Source organism: Apteryx mantelli, chromosome 4, assembly GCF_036417845.1.
Source record: "Apteryx mantelli isolate bAptMan1 chromosome 4, bAptMan1.hap1, whole genome shotgun sequence".
NCBI classification, from domain to species: Eukaryota; Metazoa; Chordata; class Aves; order Apterygiformes; family Apterygidae; genus Apteryx; species Apteryx mantelli.
Window position 1 is genome coordinate 51,978,801 of NC_089981.1, and position 14,341 is coordinate 51,993,141.

At 45.6% G+C, this 14,341-nt stretch overlaps 1 protein-coding gene across 12 annotated transcripts in view; it reads right to left on the reverse strand.

The window, feature by feature from the left end:
* Positions 1–2,482: 2,482 nt before the first annotated feature.
* Positions 2,483–14,341, reverse strand: part of RAD51B (RAD51 paralog B) — a 453,279-nt gene continuing 441,420 nt past the window's right edge. For 5 of the 12 annotated variants that reach the window (XM_067296566.1, XM_067296562.1, XM_067296565.1 and 2 more), the window contains 2 exons: positions 10,668–10,778; positions 2,483–5,008 (listed from right to left, as the gene is read on the reverse strand). In XM_067296566.1, coding sequence (XP_067152667.1) covers positions 4,841–5,008; positions 10,668–10,778 — 279 coding nt within the window. In that variant the 3' untranslated portion in view covers positions 2,483–4,840. Of the gene's footprint in view, positions 5,009–5,867; positions 5,967–10,667; positions 10,779–14,341 lie in introns of those variants that run through there. The other 7 variants (XM_067296569.1, XM_067296572.1, XM_067296574.1 and 4 more) reach the window with 7 other exon arrangements.

The following is a 14,341-nucleotide window of genomic DNA, read 5'->3' on the forward strand; positions in this document are numbered from 1 at the left end:
AAGTGTCTTGCAAAGAAAGCCAGGTAGGTTGGGGAAGAGGTGAAGGTAAGGAGGTCTGTTCTGGGAAATTAACCATGCTGCAGCAGACGTTTACCCCGGAGGAGCACGGCACCGGCCCTGCGACACGATGCTGAGACTGTGCACGCCTCGTTCAGCCCCAGCCTCTGCCCGATTTCCAGGACCTCAGCCAGGGTGACCTCCGCTGCCCCCATCACTCACGATGCCCGTAAGGGCCAAGGTGCGCATGGGCCTGGGGCTGCGGCAGCCACTGGAGGGTCTGGGGGCGGCTGCATGGGTCAGCGCACGGCGGTCCAGGCTTGCCAAGCGCCGGAGGGGCTCAGGGCGGAGTGGCGAGGCTCCCTCCCCTCGCCACCCTGTGGAGAGCCCTCCTCGGGGCGTCTGCCCTCCTCAGGGCATCTGCCCACTGCTGGCTGTGGCCGGGGCCTTGAGGCACTGCCATCATATTGGCAGTGAGGATTTGTTGATTCCTGACAGTACAGAGGCCATGCGGGAGGAGAAAAGCTGGCTCTGGCCCAGGGCCAAAGGGAGGAGACTCAGTCAGGGTCAAACTCACTTTTGCCTTCTTTTGCAAAGGGAGAAGAGTGCAACTGGAAGGCACCTTGAAGGCCACAGTGCAGGGCTGCACTAGCTCAGCAGGCTCCGCTGGCCACGGGGCTTGTGGGAGACGTGCCTCGTTGGCCTGCACCCCCTAGCCCCCGGCAGGCCGGACTCGTTATGGCTAGACCCTATTTAAGAGGGCTGTAAGGGGGGCTGGCCGTCCCTCTGGCCAGCTGGGGCACAGCGGTTGGTGGGGCCGGGGCGAAGGCAGGACATTCCCACTGCCTGTGTCCCCGCTGCTCCCAGCCATGCACCTGGCTGCAGCCAGAGCTGCCTGACCTCCCCTGCCCTTTTCTCACCTGCACATCAGAGGTGGGAAAACAGAATTAACTGGCTCACTGCGGTCTGCACCGGCAAGGCTGCGGGCTCCGTGGGGCAGGAGGAGACCTCCTGCCTCTTGCTCAGCAGTGGGTACCCGCTGGCCGACCGACGGTGATTAGCGACTTAACAGGCTGAACAGGTACAGGGAGCCCAGCAAAGCAAGCTCCCCTCACACTCCAACACCCACAGGACTCTGGGGCTAAAGCCTCTACTTGAATGAAAGTGTAAGTGTTAAGTGTGGTGTATGAGTTATGCATGAAAAGTTTAATGTGTTTAAGGGTACAGCTTCAACTAGCAGCTAACAGCAATGAATTAGCCTCCGTGAGAGCCCAATCCAGCTTCCACTGAAGTCAGTACAGGCATGGTCTTCTGCCCTCAGTGGGAACAGGATGAGGTCCTTCATGACCAGCCAAGGAGAGCTTAGTCTCATGATGTAATAGTGCTTGTAACTGCCTGTTCGGGTTTAATTCAGCTCTTTTGTGAGTATGCATTATGGCACAGTCTGTAATTACATGATCACATACTACTTGTTTTACAAGATGCCTGCCTTATTTGAAGCGCAGGGCGGACAGTGCGGCAGGCAGGGGTAAGGGCAGAGAGGTTGTTCCCCAGTGCCGACATCGTCCTGCCTCCCGGGGCAGAGCGCTGCAACAAGCCTCGGCCTCTGCGGGGTCTTGAGCAAGAGAGGACTGTTAACATGTACGCAGCAGTGGTTGGAATAAGGTTTCACCAGCAACATAAACCTGGTGTTTTCTAAATATAGCTTGCTTTTGCAATCTTACTGATCGCAGAGTGTAGGGGTAAGGGGTAGTCAACAGCAATGATGGCTTTAGGTTCAGACTGCCTATACAGCCTATCCAACCCTCACTGCAGGAGGTATGAAAATCCTTTGCCTTACCTGCCAAGGTGCAGTGGCACACCTATCTGCTGGCAGCAACAGACCCAACTGCTGTTGGCAGCAATATCTGTTAAAACAAAAGGTTTTATCTCCCTGATCTTACGACAAACACTCCCTCTGCTTCTGGCCGTCTTTCCAATCTCATATTCTGCTTTATTTAACATGGTCCAGACTCTTCTGGCCTGGCTTCCAGCATCCCAGCTCCAAAAATAGTTATCTAAAAGGCTATCTGAACATCCTTATGCCCACTGACAAATGGGAGAGCTGAATGGAGAGAGAGTATGAAAGGGAAACACTAAAGCAGGGGAAAATGGAAGACTGGGGAACAGAAAGAGCTTAAAAGGGGGGAGAAATGGCATATGTGACCTTGGTAATGGGAGGAGGTATAGGGAGAGGTGGGGACAGGGAGGGAGGGAGGTAAAGAAGCCAAAAAGGATCTAGAGGGTCAGAAGGAAAGAGAGTGATGTGAGCAGAGAAAAAAAGGCTAAGGCCTGGGACTAAAAAAGCAGGAAAAGCAAATAAAAGAAACCAAAACAGAGAAAACAAAGAAAAGAATTCCATTAGGAAGCAAAAAAAGAAAAGGCAATACAAAAGAATACCAGCGCAAGAAAGACCTCCAGACACATTCATGTAGATCAGCCCCTTGTGAGCTGCAGCGTGCTTTATTTCTTGGCCCCAGACAGCCCGCCCCAGCCCTGATCTTGGCATTGCCCTGTGGGGACAGAGCAGTACGGGACAGGGGGTGAGGGCCATGCAGCCCCAGGCACAGGCGGGCTGTCTGGGGCATGCTGGCCGCTGGGGGAGCTGCCCTGGTGCCTCCAGCAACCCCTCCCTGCGGCCAGGCTGCACAGACAACGGTCCTTAATCCAGCTCACTTAAACTCTTATTCCTGTCATGCAGCTACACCAGCCGTTGCAACGCCATTGCTTATTGACTGGGATCTCTCAATAAGTGAGGCAGTAAACGCAGACAAACAGTCAGAGAAAGTATCTTGGCTTGGTGCTGAGAGATAATAAGAGCTCCCAAAAGACAAATACGTTGAGGTATAAAATGAACAAACATTTAGCAAAAACTGAGTTTGGTCTTCTACACATGTGGTTGGACTATGAAATGTGTCAGGAGAGCATCTTTCTCCTCAGTAAATCTGTTCTTTGGGCCTGAGGTTTATCTCACACAGGGATGGGCTAATCCCACTGACGTCACTGGATTCACGCTGGTGTAAAACTGGTGCATGTGACTGGTGAAATAGGTCAGATTTGTGTACTTGGAGGCACAGCTGCTGGGCTCAGTGATAAAAAGGAGATTTTTGCAGCTATTTCCTCCTGCGAGCCCTGCAGAACTGCCCAGCTCTCAGCGGGCGAGCTGGAGTCCGGCTCCAGGCACAGCTGGAGAGTCGGGGCCTGGCAGGGGCTGTCCTTCAGCACGTTTCTCCACTCGGACAAGCAGCTTCCACACAACACCGCTTGGACTAAAAGGTGCTGATTTTGTTGACGACCCATATCTTCTGCTGGTAAAACCAAGATGAAGCATTATATTCCTGTTCGTGTAGGGCCTGCTTCAAAATATTTTTGTTTGTTGAATGGAACAGAGTCATTGAGGATTCAGTGTGGTAATAACTGTGACCACTGATCAGCCACTTGATTTTACACCCTATTTTTTATACTGAAGTGTAGGGGATCATTATTACTCTAATCCCATGTGGGTACTTGACATTTCAGAAAACTTTCCATTGGAAATGTGGAATGTCCTATGAGCCATTTTAATGTCTAAAGCTGGGTTTGTTCTTTCATTATGTGCAGGATAATTTTGCGCAGTCATTGTGCTTCTGGTGTCCAGCGTATTGCTTTGGGCTTTCTCGAGTCATACAAACTGCTAATAAACAACCCATGTCTTTCCTACAGATAGATCCCTTTCCTTCACAGAGCAGTGTCAGTGCAATCCACCCCACACCCATCACACCTAATCCCTTCTTGGAAGCAATTATTGAAAGAGAAAAATAACATGAAATGAGGAAGAAAGAAAAGTAATGCCCAAGGAGCTTGGCTGAGGGCTCACACCCCCCATGTGAGGAACCAGGCAGCCGACTTCCAGTATCCCAGGTGATGTAATGTTAGTTTAACGGCTGTACACACCTCTGCCTCTGTGCGCTGATGAGCAGAGCAGGCAGGGGCAAGTAGGCACACAGGCCACTCTGGAAGCCGCTAGCAAGAAATGCACCTCTGTGTATATATAAAGCAATAGCCACAAACTGTGCCTGTCTCTTTGATGCTGTAAGGGAATGTTCTCCTTTTTGAAGCAAAAACATTCCAGTTTGCCTGGGGGCTACAAGCAAATCAGAGAAGGTGGAAGCAAGAAGCAACTTGTTCGTCAAGGAAGAAAGCAGTCTGAAGTTTGTAACTATCGTATTACACGTTACATCTATTAAATGAGATGGCCTGAGTGCTTGTAATGGCTGAAAATCAACAGTGTCTTCACAAGAATAGGGTTGTTAGTTAGCCTTGGTGTCCTGACCAAAACCCAAGATTAGCAATTAGATTTTGCGCCTGTTCATTTGAGCAGATTGATACGACATCATTCAGGTCTTGTCTGAAGTTCCGTTTTTCAGGCTTGTGGGCTGCTGGATTCCTCTCCAGAGGTCTCTCTTTTTGCTAACTGATCAGGGTGCCTGTGGGAGTATTCCTGTTGCACGTGCGTGTGCGTGTGCATGTGCGTGTGTGTATCACAGCAATAGCAGCCACTGTCACTACAAGTGAGATTAAAGGGACTTTTTGTTACTTTTTTTCTCCAATATTTTTCTATTTTGGGTAAAGTTTTCCACATTTGGTCTCAGCCCACAGTCCTTTTTTGAGAAAACATAGTAGAGTTATCTCAGATATGTGTGTGTGTATACATATATGTGTGTTAAAAATACCCTGCTTAATTCAGATAGTAATAGGATATTCTATTAGCTGGGCATTAGTTTGGCTTAACTAAGTGTTGCATATGCTGTCTGGAACCACTTGACTACTTTTGTCCAGCCCTTGCTGGCAGGTCCCAGTGGTCTGAGAGGAAGCAACCTAACGAGTTTCCTCCAGAAAAACTTCTGATGGCTGGTGCTCTTGGCTTCTTTTCCCTCTCAGAGATGAGAGTGAGCTCTGAGCTCAATTTTCCTTCCAGGTGCAAGGTTGCTGGCTGCAAGTGGAAAAGAGATTGACATGTAGTGAGTAGCAGGCTAAGACAGAGAGTGAACATTGTTTATCGATTACTGCTACTGCAGATAAATTTACATATAAAAGACAATCATGGGAGATAAATAACAGATAAGCCTGCCCATTTTTCAGGTGCTGGAAAGTCTGACTGCCTTCTTTATACAAACAGAGGTTTAAATACTATTCACCTCTAGGGTGTGAATGAGTGGATGAGTTTATCTTGGTTGGGAAGCCATGGAAATGACTTTTAACCCCTAGCACTGTAATAGATTTCCCAATGCATCTATATAAACACGATGCATATTTATAGTGTAATGATCCCTAGGGTTCATCAAATATCATAACAAGGACTTTCCGGAAAGCAGCCAGAAACCCTGCTCCTCCAAGCTATTTTAAGAAAGGCCAAACTGTTAAAACAAAATATTTTAAAGTTGTTTTTTTACTAGCCTTGAATTATTCAGTACGTTCTCTAAGGGATTACTGTCTCATGTTTCTTCTCAGCGTTTGAGATCTGATGAGTTGGAACTTCCATGAAATAATCTCTGCAGCAAGTCACTTAAGCCTTTTCTGTTTCTACTGGGAATCTACAACTCTGGAATTCTTCACAGACATCAGGCCATTACAATTAGTAGCACTTTTCAAGCGTAGGACTTCTCTGAAAAATGATTCTATACAAACACATAAGGCAAGGTATCACAAAATTTAAGAGGATGAAATCAACAGCATGCCACACAAATTTAATTAAAGTCCATAGAGATTATTCTGGAAAACAGTAGATGCAAGCTTTATGAAGCTACAAAATTCTATGTATGGCTCACAGTGTGTTAGCAAAATTAGGGCTGATAAGGTATATAGTAAAAAAAGAAAAATCAGTTCTGGTGCTCAAGAAAGAGAAGATTCTGCAGTTCATTATATGGTTCATCTGTTTTTGTGCTGCAGGGCTAAAAGAAATAAAAAGCAATAAAATATGACTTTGTCTCTAATACCAGTAGATCCAAGGCTTAATATGCAGAAGGAGCTGTTTTGTAAGACAGTACCATTTTTCCATAGTCTCTTTTCAGAGAAAAAAACACATTTTCAGAGTGAGGTGCAGCATTTTAGATTCCTTATTAGTGGTATTTTATTTCAGAAATGTTCTCAATGTTGTTGACTATGATGTATTTGGGGAGGCTCACATATCACTAACAGCAAAGTTGAGAAAGAGCTAATTAGTCATCTCGTCCTTCCCCAAGTCAGTAACACGCTGTACCCTACACTGTATTTTCTGGTGCTTGTAAAAGGAAGAGCAGCAATCTAGTGGATCTGACAAAGACCATGAATCAGCCTGCCTGGTCTATGGTCAAGCAAGTTGTTTGTGGCAATGTCCAGACTACCTGCTTCAGACATCGCATGAGGGCAGAAGAAGGCCTAAAAAAAAAAAAAAAGAACCCTAGGTACAGAGGCTGCTGGGATGATTCAGAGCACACGCCAGCAGCTGAGCTCCCTGTGGAGAGGCACAGACACCTCATGACTCACAGCTCCTATATGTTGAGCACACCAGCACGTATCCCCACCAGCTGGAGGGGCTGTGCCCCAGGCTGCGTCTGCACCCGCGGATGCCCGTGGATGCCTCCAGCCCTTCTGGGCTCAGCATGCCAAACGATGGGAAGGCATCTGTGTGGGATGTGGCCTCTACAGCTGCTTTCTGAATGGTGGGCTGGCGTTTACTGCAGTTGCCCAGGAAATAAAGGTCCTGGGCTCCAGACTCTCTTCCTCCAGAGAAGTTCTGCACACCACGGATATTGCTTTCTCTGGAAGTGACTGAGCTGTCACAGTTGTGCCACTCTGTAGAAGAGCATGGAAGATTCACAGAGCAAAATGGAGAACAGACCAAAACTGGAACCTAACTCTGTAGCCACTCCACAGAAGGGTGTCCCCAGCTTCCTCTTTCCTGTGCTGCTCATGGATGCCCCAAAAGCAGTGCTACTATCTGCATTCTGGCCTAACTTCAGTGTGGGGCATGAGGAAAGCCCCATCCCAGAGTTCATTTGAAGAAATGTCTGTTCAGTTTGGATAAAACTCCAAGTTTGAACATTTTTAAAACACACCCAGTTTAGCTAAGCCTTTTGCATTAGCAAAATGGGCTGGAGAATTACAAGAAGTTGCTTTCTGTCAACATATCTGGTACTTCCTGATCAGGCCAGAAATATCACAAGTGCTTCTCTTGTGGAATTTCAGCAGTTTCACTTCCAGTTCCAGTCCAAATCAGAAAGTGCAGAAGCAGCAAGAACAAAAAGTAATGGTTAGAAAAAAAGAGAGATGTCACAAGGATTTCAAAATTCAGAAGGGATTTACCAGCAGAGGCCAAGGGTGACCAAAAAAGGGACAGGATCTAATGGCGACTTGGTAAGAAAAGGAACTTGCAGAAACTAGTCCATCATTATCTAGTACGGCTGGTAAAAGTTGACTCCAGAAAGATGCCAAAATTTGAATAGACCAGGAGGACTGCTTGTGTCTCATTACAAATCCTTGCAATCTAATAAGCTGTGGAAAATCCAGCTCCTCTCCCCATACTAGACTCTTGTATCTGCAGCAGATTTACAGATCTGTCAGATCTGAGCTGTAATTTACTTTCTCACTCTGCTTCCTCACGCTCTCCAGAGGCAGTACCTGCATTTCACAACCTCGCAGCCTGGTGCTGCCACCATCCCATGTCCCATCATTTCAGAAGCCCAGGTGCCAAATGCAGTCTACTAGCAGACCAACTAATCACCCACTGGTGCCTGATGCCCTAGAGCACTACAGCAGCAGCACACACAGTGCTGTTCCCAAGGGACTGTGATGCCACAGTCCTGTCTCTGAAACATAGCCTGGAGCATGCCCATACCATGAGGCTGCATGTAGATGGGTGTCTGCTGAGGGACCAGCACCTGATGCAGTGGGGTCCTGACGATTTGAGACATCAAGATTCAAGACAGAGGCAGAGTGGTGGGACTTGGGTCCCAGGTGTATTTTCCTGTATCAGGCTTGACAGTGGTCAGCCTTTCCCATCACCACAAACTCTGTACGTACACAAAATCTTATTAGGAAAGGCTAGGTCAGAGTTTTGGCACATGTTATGGGGGAGAGAAATCTTCCTTTTGCTGAACTCCTTCATCCACCTCTAGTGCCTTCTCTGCCTGAAAGAAAGGGCTGTTCTCATTCATTTCTTTCACTGCAGTTAATTAGTAAGTCCTAGCCAGCACGTCCTCCAGAGCTAGCCATTCCCTTAATCTCTCTGTTGCTAGGGCATGGCGACATGCTCCAGTGGTACTAGTTCCAGCGTGATGTAGGGGATTGTGGAGAGAAAGGGGAAAGGGCTGATCAAACAGAGTCTGATTAAAAAAAAAAAAGAAAAAAAGCTCTTTTTGATGAGGCTGAAAAGTTCACAATGGGGGAAAGCACGGGGTGAGTGATAAGGCCTAAAGGAGCTCATCAGATTGAGGCCAGCTGAGCAGAGTTATCTTATTTCACTCCCTTTCCCCTGCCACCCCCATGATGGAGTACTCTTTTATCAAAGTGGGGGACCAGGATCACTCCCTCACAAAATGTTTGATAGAAATAAACGTATAATTGTTTTGCTGAGAATTTTTGTAAATCAAAGCTTTAAACATTTTTAAAGCAAGCTGTAGCCTCAGCAAAGGGTATTTCTTGACAGAAGTGTAGGCTGCAGGCCTTTATATAACCTGAGAAGAGGGGTCCTATAGCCCATTACCATTTTCTCCTCTCAGTACATCCAGTCTCCCAAGAAATAGCAAGGTAAAAAGTTAAGTAGGCCGCTTGGACCTCAGGGCAGGTGGAGGTCAGATCTGAATTCAAATATGAAATGTTTGCCTTGGAAGCAGTGTTTCTTATTTGGTCTGCATCAGCCATTATAAAATCAGAGTGAGCACATGATACAAAAAGGTTCATGTGTTTAAACAGGGTTCTGCCTAGCACAACTTCATACAGTTCTTTCCTTGGGACCTCTGGCAAGTGTCTTTCCTCTGACAGCGGTCAGCATTTGCTACCTCAGAAGAACAAGGATCCCACCATAACATATTTCAGTACGTATAGATATCCTGAAGAGCCAGAGAATGCAGGCGGCTCTAATCTCATAGGGAAGCTTCTTAGAAAGTCTGCATTTAGCAGAAGAAACCAGGGTAGGGCTTAATCCCTTGCTGGCAGCATCAACAGTGACCCAGTGCAATAATTGACAGTGCATTCTTTTTTTTATCTGAAAATTAGCCAGGTTGCTGTCAGAGCTGTATTTTCAGAGTCTGGATGGACAGTGGATCACAAAACAGAAGTGAGCACCTGTCCCTCGCCTGCTCTTGCTCATAGGAGTTGTGAGATGAGCCCTCACTTTGCTGCAAGGCTTCCCTACCTGCAGGAAAGGAAAGGGGTGGCAGGACTGCCATGCAGTCCCACCACCCAGCTCAGCACCAGGCGCTGGGCGCAGGGAAGGGGGCAGCAAGGGCACACGGCACATTCCCGGCAGAACCCTGCCAGCCCCAGCTAGAAACTTTCCACAGACTCTTGTTGATTTCCCTGGTTCCTTCCCTCCATGGGCCCCATGTTTATGGAAACAAAGGCTGTTTCTACAAAAGCCACCTCATAGCTCTTATTAAAAAGGAATCCATTATTGTAAATAATTAGGTTAACCTCCCTTGCATGGAGGTCCTTCTCCCAACCTTAATACCTCCCTCTGGCCAAGAATTCCCCTCCTGCCCTGCAGGTGAGGCACATGCACTGCTGACTTACACCGGAAGGGGTAAAAGTCAGCTATTTCCAAAGATCAGGTCAGCATTTAAATGTGCAAATCCTTTTTATTAATCTCTTCTCCTACCTCTAGTATTTTCCCCTCCTCTCCAGCTATAGAAGCAAACAGGGGCCATGGTTGTATGAGGAGCACAGGATTTTCCACATGACAGCTCAGCCTGAGAACAGCTTTACTGTTTTGATCTCTTTCAGGTATCCAACCATCCTTCTACAGGCTGCTGTAAGCCAATCCTTTTTGACTGAGGGATTTCTTCTGAAGAGGGATCAGATGTTTGGCATCTAGCACATCCCCCACCCCCATTACTCCTTCCTCAAGTCTTTCTATCATCAGCCAGATCTGCACAACAAACTTCTGCCAGCATGACTCTAGCCAGAGGTATGATGATATGTGTTGGGAAGGTGGGGAGACATAAGAGGGTTTCACAGTTGTCCCTTACTTTGTCTAGATGAGCTGAAATGAGCCATGCTAGCAAAGAGGAAGTTTTTGCTAATAAAATCTGTATCTGCAAAAGGAGTGTTTTACCAGATTGGCAAATGTGTTCCTCACTTTAGATAGCAGGACATATTGGTAGGGAGAAACTTCGTTTGCTAGGGACCTTTACTTAATGTTGGTCCTCATATATTCATGTGTGTGTGGGCATGCAAATGGTGGCATGCTGCTTTTTCATTCACTCCACCCATCTCCATTCATTCTGAGTCTCATGCTGAGTTGGCAAATGCAAGTTCAGTGAGGCTTTGTTTGCTCAATGTGATATAAATTTGTAAAGAAGAGATGAAGAGATAGTCCATTGTCTTTCGCTGGCAGAAGAGATCTCATCCATTACCCTACACTCCTATCTGGTTTGATGTTGTTTTTAACTCACTTTGTACCTGGTGTTAACAGTGGCACGGTGTACAGCACAGTGGTGAACTTGTCTGTTGTTTTGGGGGTTTAATGCCCCCATCCCTTGGCCAGCATTGACAGGTTGTTGCATCTAGGAAAGAAGGGAGAGAGATGATTTTGAAAGTATTGTTTTTTCCTCGTGTTTCTTCGCAAGCAGTCTCTGATGATTCCCTGTTAAAACCGGCAATGCCTCTGTCATGCTTACTTGCTTTTTAGCAGTTGGTACATAATGTGCCTCTTTGCTTCACCCTCTTGTCACTTGGGTCACACATGGTTTATAAGTATTGACACAGGGAAGAAGTAAGACAAGACAAAACAAAATCCAATGGCTAAAAGCAAGGCAAATTCAGACCAGAGGGCACATCAAGAGTGGCTAAACAGAGGGCTACTTTGCTATTGGTGCAATTTGCCCAGACTGAGAAGGAGAGGTAATTTTTCTACTACCGGAAATCTTCATGTCAAGATTGGATATTTTTCTAAAAGAAAACTCAGAGTTTAACAGAAGTGATGGGTTTGGTATAGGAATTGCTGTCTAATAACTCTGTTAGACAGCAGGCCATCACAGCCATTACGGTTTGCTCTTTCTAGTGTTAACCCCTAACAATCTATAAATACTGTGTAAATTTCCATATGCTGCAGTTTATCAGCAAGGTGTTTGTTACTTGCGTTATTATCTAGATCACTCCTCTGGTTTAAGCAGCAGTTAGCAGTCATGAACTTGTCTCAGTCTAGGGTCTCACAGTAGGTGGCTGGGTCTCAGGCTCCAGCTACAACACCTGCAGCACTGTCCTATCATCTGTGACAACTGGCTGACACCGCAAAATGCGCAGGAGCCCTGAAAACAAAAGCAGCAGAATGGGAAGGAAGGAGACTCATAGCTAGGCAAGGTGCCAGTTTTCTCTGCTTTTTCCTTTCAGTGGCCACTTCTGGAAGTCCCAGCCTGCATGTCCTCACTATCAACTGATGTTTTAGCTGTTCGTTTATGGTGAATCATAGCTAAAGGGAACCGAAGCACTATCCGAAATTCACTTCCTCTTGGACAACGGAACGACTGTCTGAACTCCTTCCCCTTTTGCCTGCTTATGCTGCTCTTTTGAAAGAGCACCATTATAGTATTATAGCACTGCTGTATTTACAGTGTTGCTGTTACAGCTACCGCTTCCTCAAGCAGCAGCGAACTTTTGTTTATCCTTATTGACGTGAAGAATATGCAGTGAAGGAAGGTAAGCTAGGATTTCTGTGTGGGCATGAGTTTAGAATGATTATGTTACTTGTGAATTGAGTTTTTCCATATACATTTCAAAAAAAAAAAAAAAAAAAGCTCCTTGCTCCATCAACCTGGTCTGTTCTGTCCTCCAGCTTGGAAGGCCAGCTGAGAGGGAATCCAGCAATAAAATGTACTCAAAAGAGAAAAGATGTTTTTCTAACTAGGAATTAAGATGAACTTAATAATTCTGGATATAAACATTTCTAAGTTTGGGGCTCTCTAAAATTCAGATCTGGGTTAGAAGATTTTGTGGTTGCGCACATCAGTCACAGTAAAGACAGTATGTTCAATGAAAACTGACCAGCAGAGATTGAATGTTCCCCAGTGGAGCCTAACAACCAGTAAGAGGTGGAAACCAAGTTCTTGCTTCTGCTCTTCCCTAGGCCAAGATAAACCAGCAGTGATTCCATTAAAGTCACTTATTCAGTAATTAGAAGTATGTCACTGGGGCTTTGGGCAAGTGAAAAGTTTCAGTGACGTAGAAAACATCTTGGAGACAACAGCAAAGAGCACAGGCTATCCAAAAACCACAAAGTTCATAGGAAATGTAATAGTGGATCAACCTGGGTAAATCACGAGCTCTTCTTTGACCTTGGCCTCCAGAAGAAAAGCATGCAGAAGCTGAAAGTTAAATATGTGAGGACAAAATCACAAAGGCCAAGCAACGAAATGGGATCATTTTAGGTTACAGCTCCATCACTATTTTAGCAGTAAGGGGAAGAGCCAGGCAAGTGAAAATGTGCTGCCCAGCAGCGAAAAAAGGTTATCGATGGATCAGGGCTAGAACCCCAAAGGGTTTCCTACTTTTCTTGCATCTGTTGTCACTTCAGATGTATATTGCAATCAATGTCAGTGACAGAACGGGGACATCACAAAACTAGAAAAGAAACTAGGTTAGAAGATACTTCAGTGACTTATTTTTTCAAGGCTCTTGGGCCTGATGAATTTCATCCTGAGTAATTACTCCAGCCAGTTATTTAATCTCAAAAGCTCTAGCCACAGCCTCTAGGCTTCTGGGATGTTACGGAGCCCGGAGAATGCTCTTGGAAAACTGCAGACGTAGTTCCTGTCTTTAAAAGGGAAAAGAGGAGGAGCCAGGGATTACAGATTGTTCTGTTTAACTTCAATTCCCGGAAAAATATTGGAACAAACAATCAAACTTTTTGTAAGCACCTAAAACAAAACAAAGAGATGAATAATGGCCAACATAGATTTGTCAAAAACAAATTGTGTAAAACGGATCAAATTTCCTTTCAGGAGAGTAACAAACCTTGTTGATAAGGCAGAAGCAGTAGTTGTCCTATGTTTTGACTGTGGTGAGGCTTTTGACACAGTGTAGCATGATATTGCTGGGCAAGTTAAGGGAACCTGGACTAGATGGAGCTACTCTAGGATGAGGCAATATTGACTGGAATATCACAGAGAAAATTATTATTAATCACTCTTTGAAAAGTGAAAGATAGATTGAGAAGAGTTGCTTGGGAATCTATACTGGCTCAGTGTGATTTGAGATGATTACAAACGACCTGAGCAATGGAATAGAGATTATCAAATTCTGAACTACCATGAAGCTAGAGGGGAACTAGGAACATTCTGATATATAAAATTACTATTAAAAAAATCCTTAGAGAAATGGACTTAAAAACGGATTGATTTCAGTAAGGGCAGGTGTTAGTTTCTACATATGGGCAGGAACAGTTAATTCTGTTTATGCAGCTGTGGGCCCTGCACTCAAGAAAGAGCCCAGAGGAGGGCAATGAGAATAATCAGAAGTCTTGAAAAACAGACCTAGGAGGGAAGAATGAACAGACTGGCTTCTTTAGCCTGGAGAAGGCTGGAGGAGATATGGTAGTTACCTTCAAAAAAGTCAAAGGTGGCTGGGAAGAGGAATAAATTGTTCTCCATGTCCACACTGGATAGGACAAGTAATGAGCTTAGATTACAAGAAAAGAGATTAGTTGGGTATTAGAAGAAATAAAGCAGTCAGGAGTATCTGAGTACACACAGGAGTATCTGAGGGGCTGTGGAATCGCCATTCTGTGTTTAGGAAGAGGTTAGACAAACGTTTGTCCAGGATGACATAAGCGTAATGATCCTGCCTTGGGACATGAGTCTGGACTAACCGATCTTTTGAGGTCCCTTCCAGCCATATAAATCTATGATTCTATCCAAACAGCTGAAGGAAACTAAGCTTTAAATTGTGGAGCACTTGTAATGCTCCCATTTATGAGTGAGAGCCATGAAGAAGACTCCTGCAGGAGCTATATACACTGCTTTCTGGTCTGGAGGAAAATGGTTTCAGCAGCAGGTGAAATCACAGAAGACTAAAAGACATCCTTCTTTGTGAAAATACAGTGCTGCATGGTTTATTTTATATTTAAATCTCT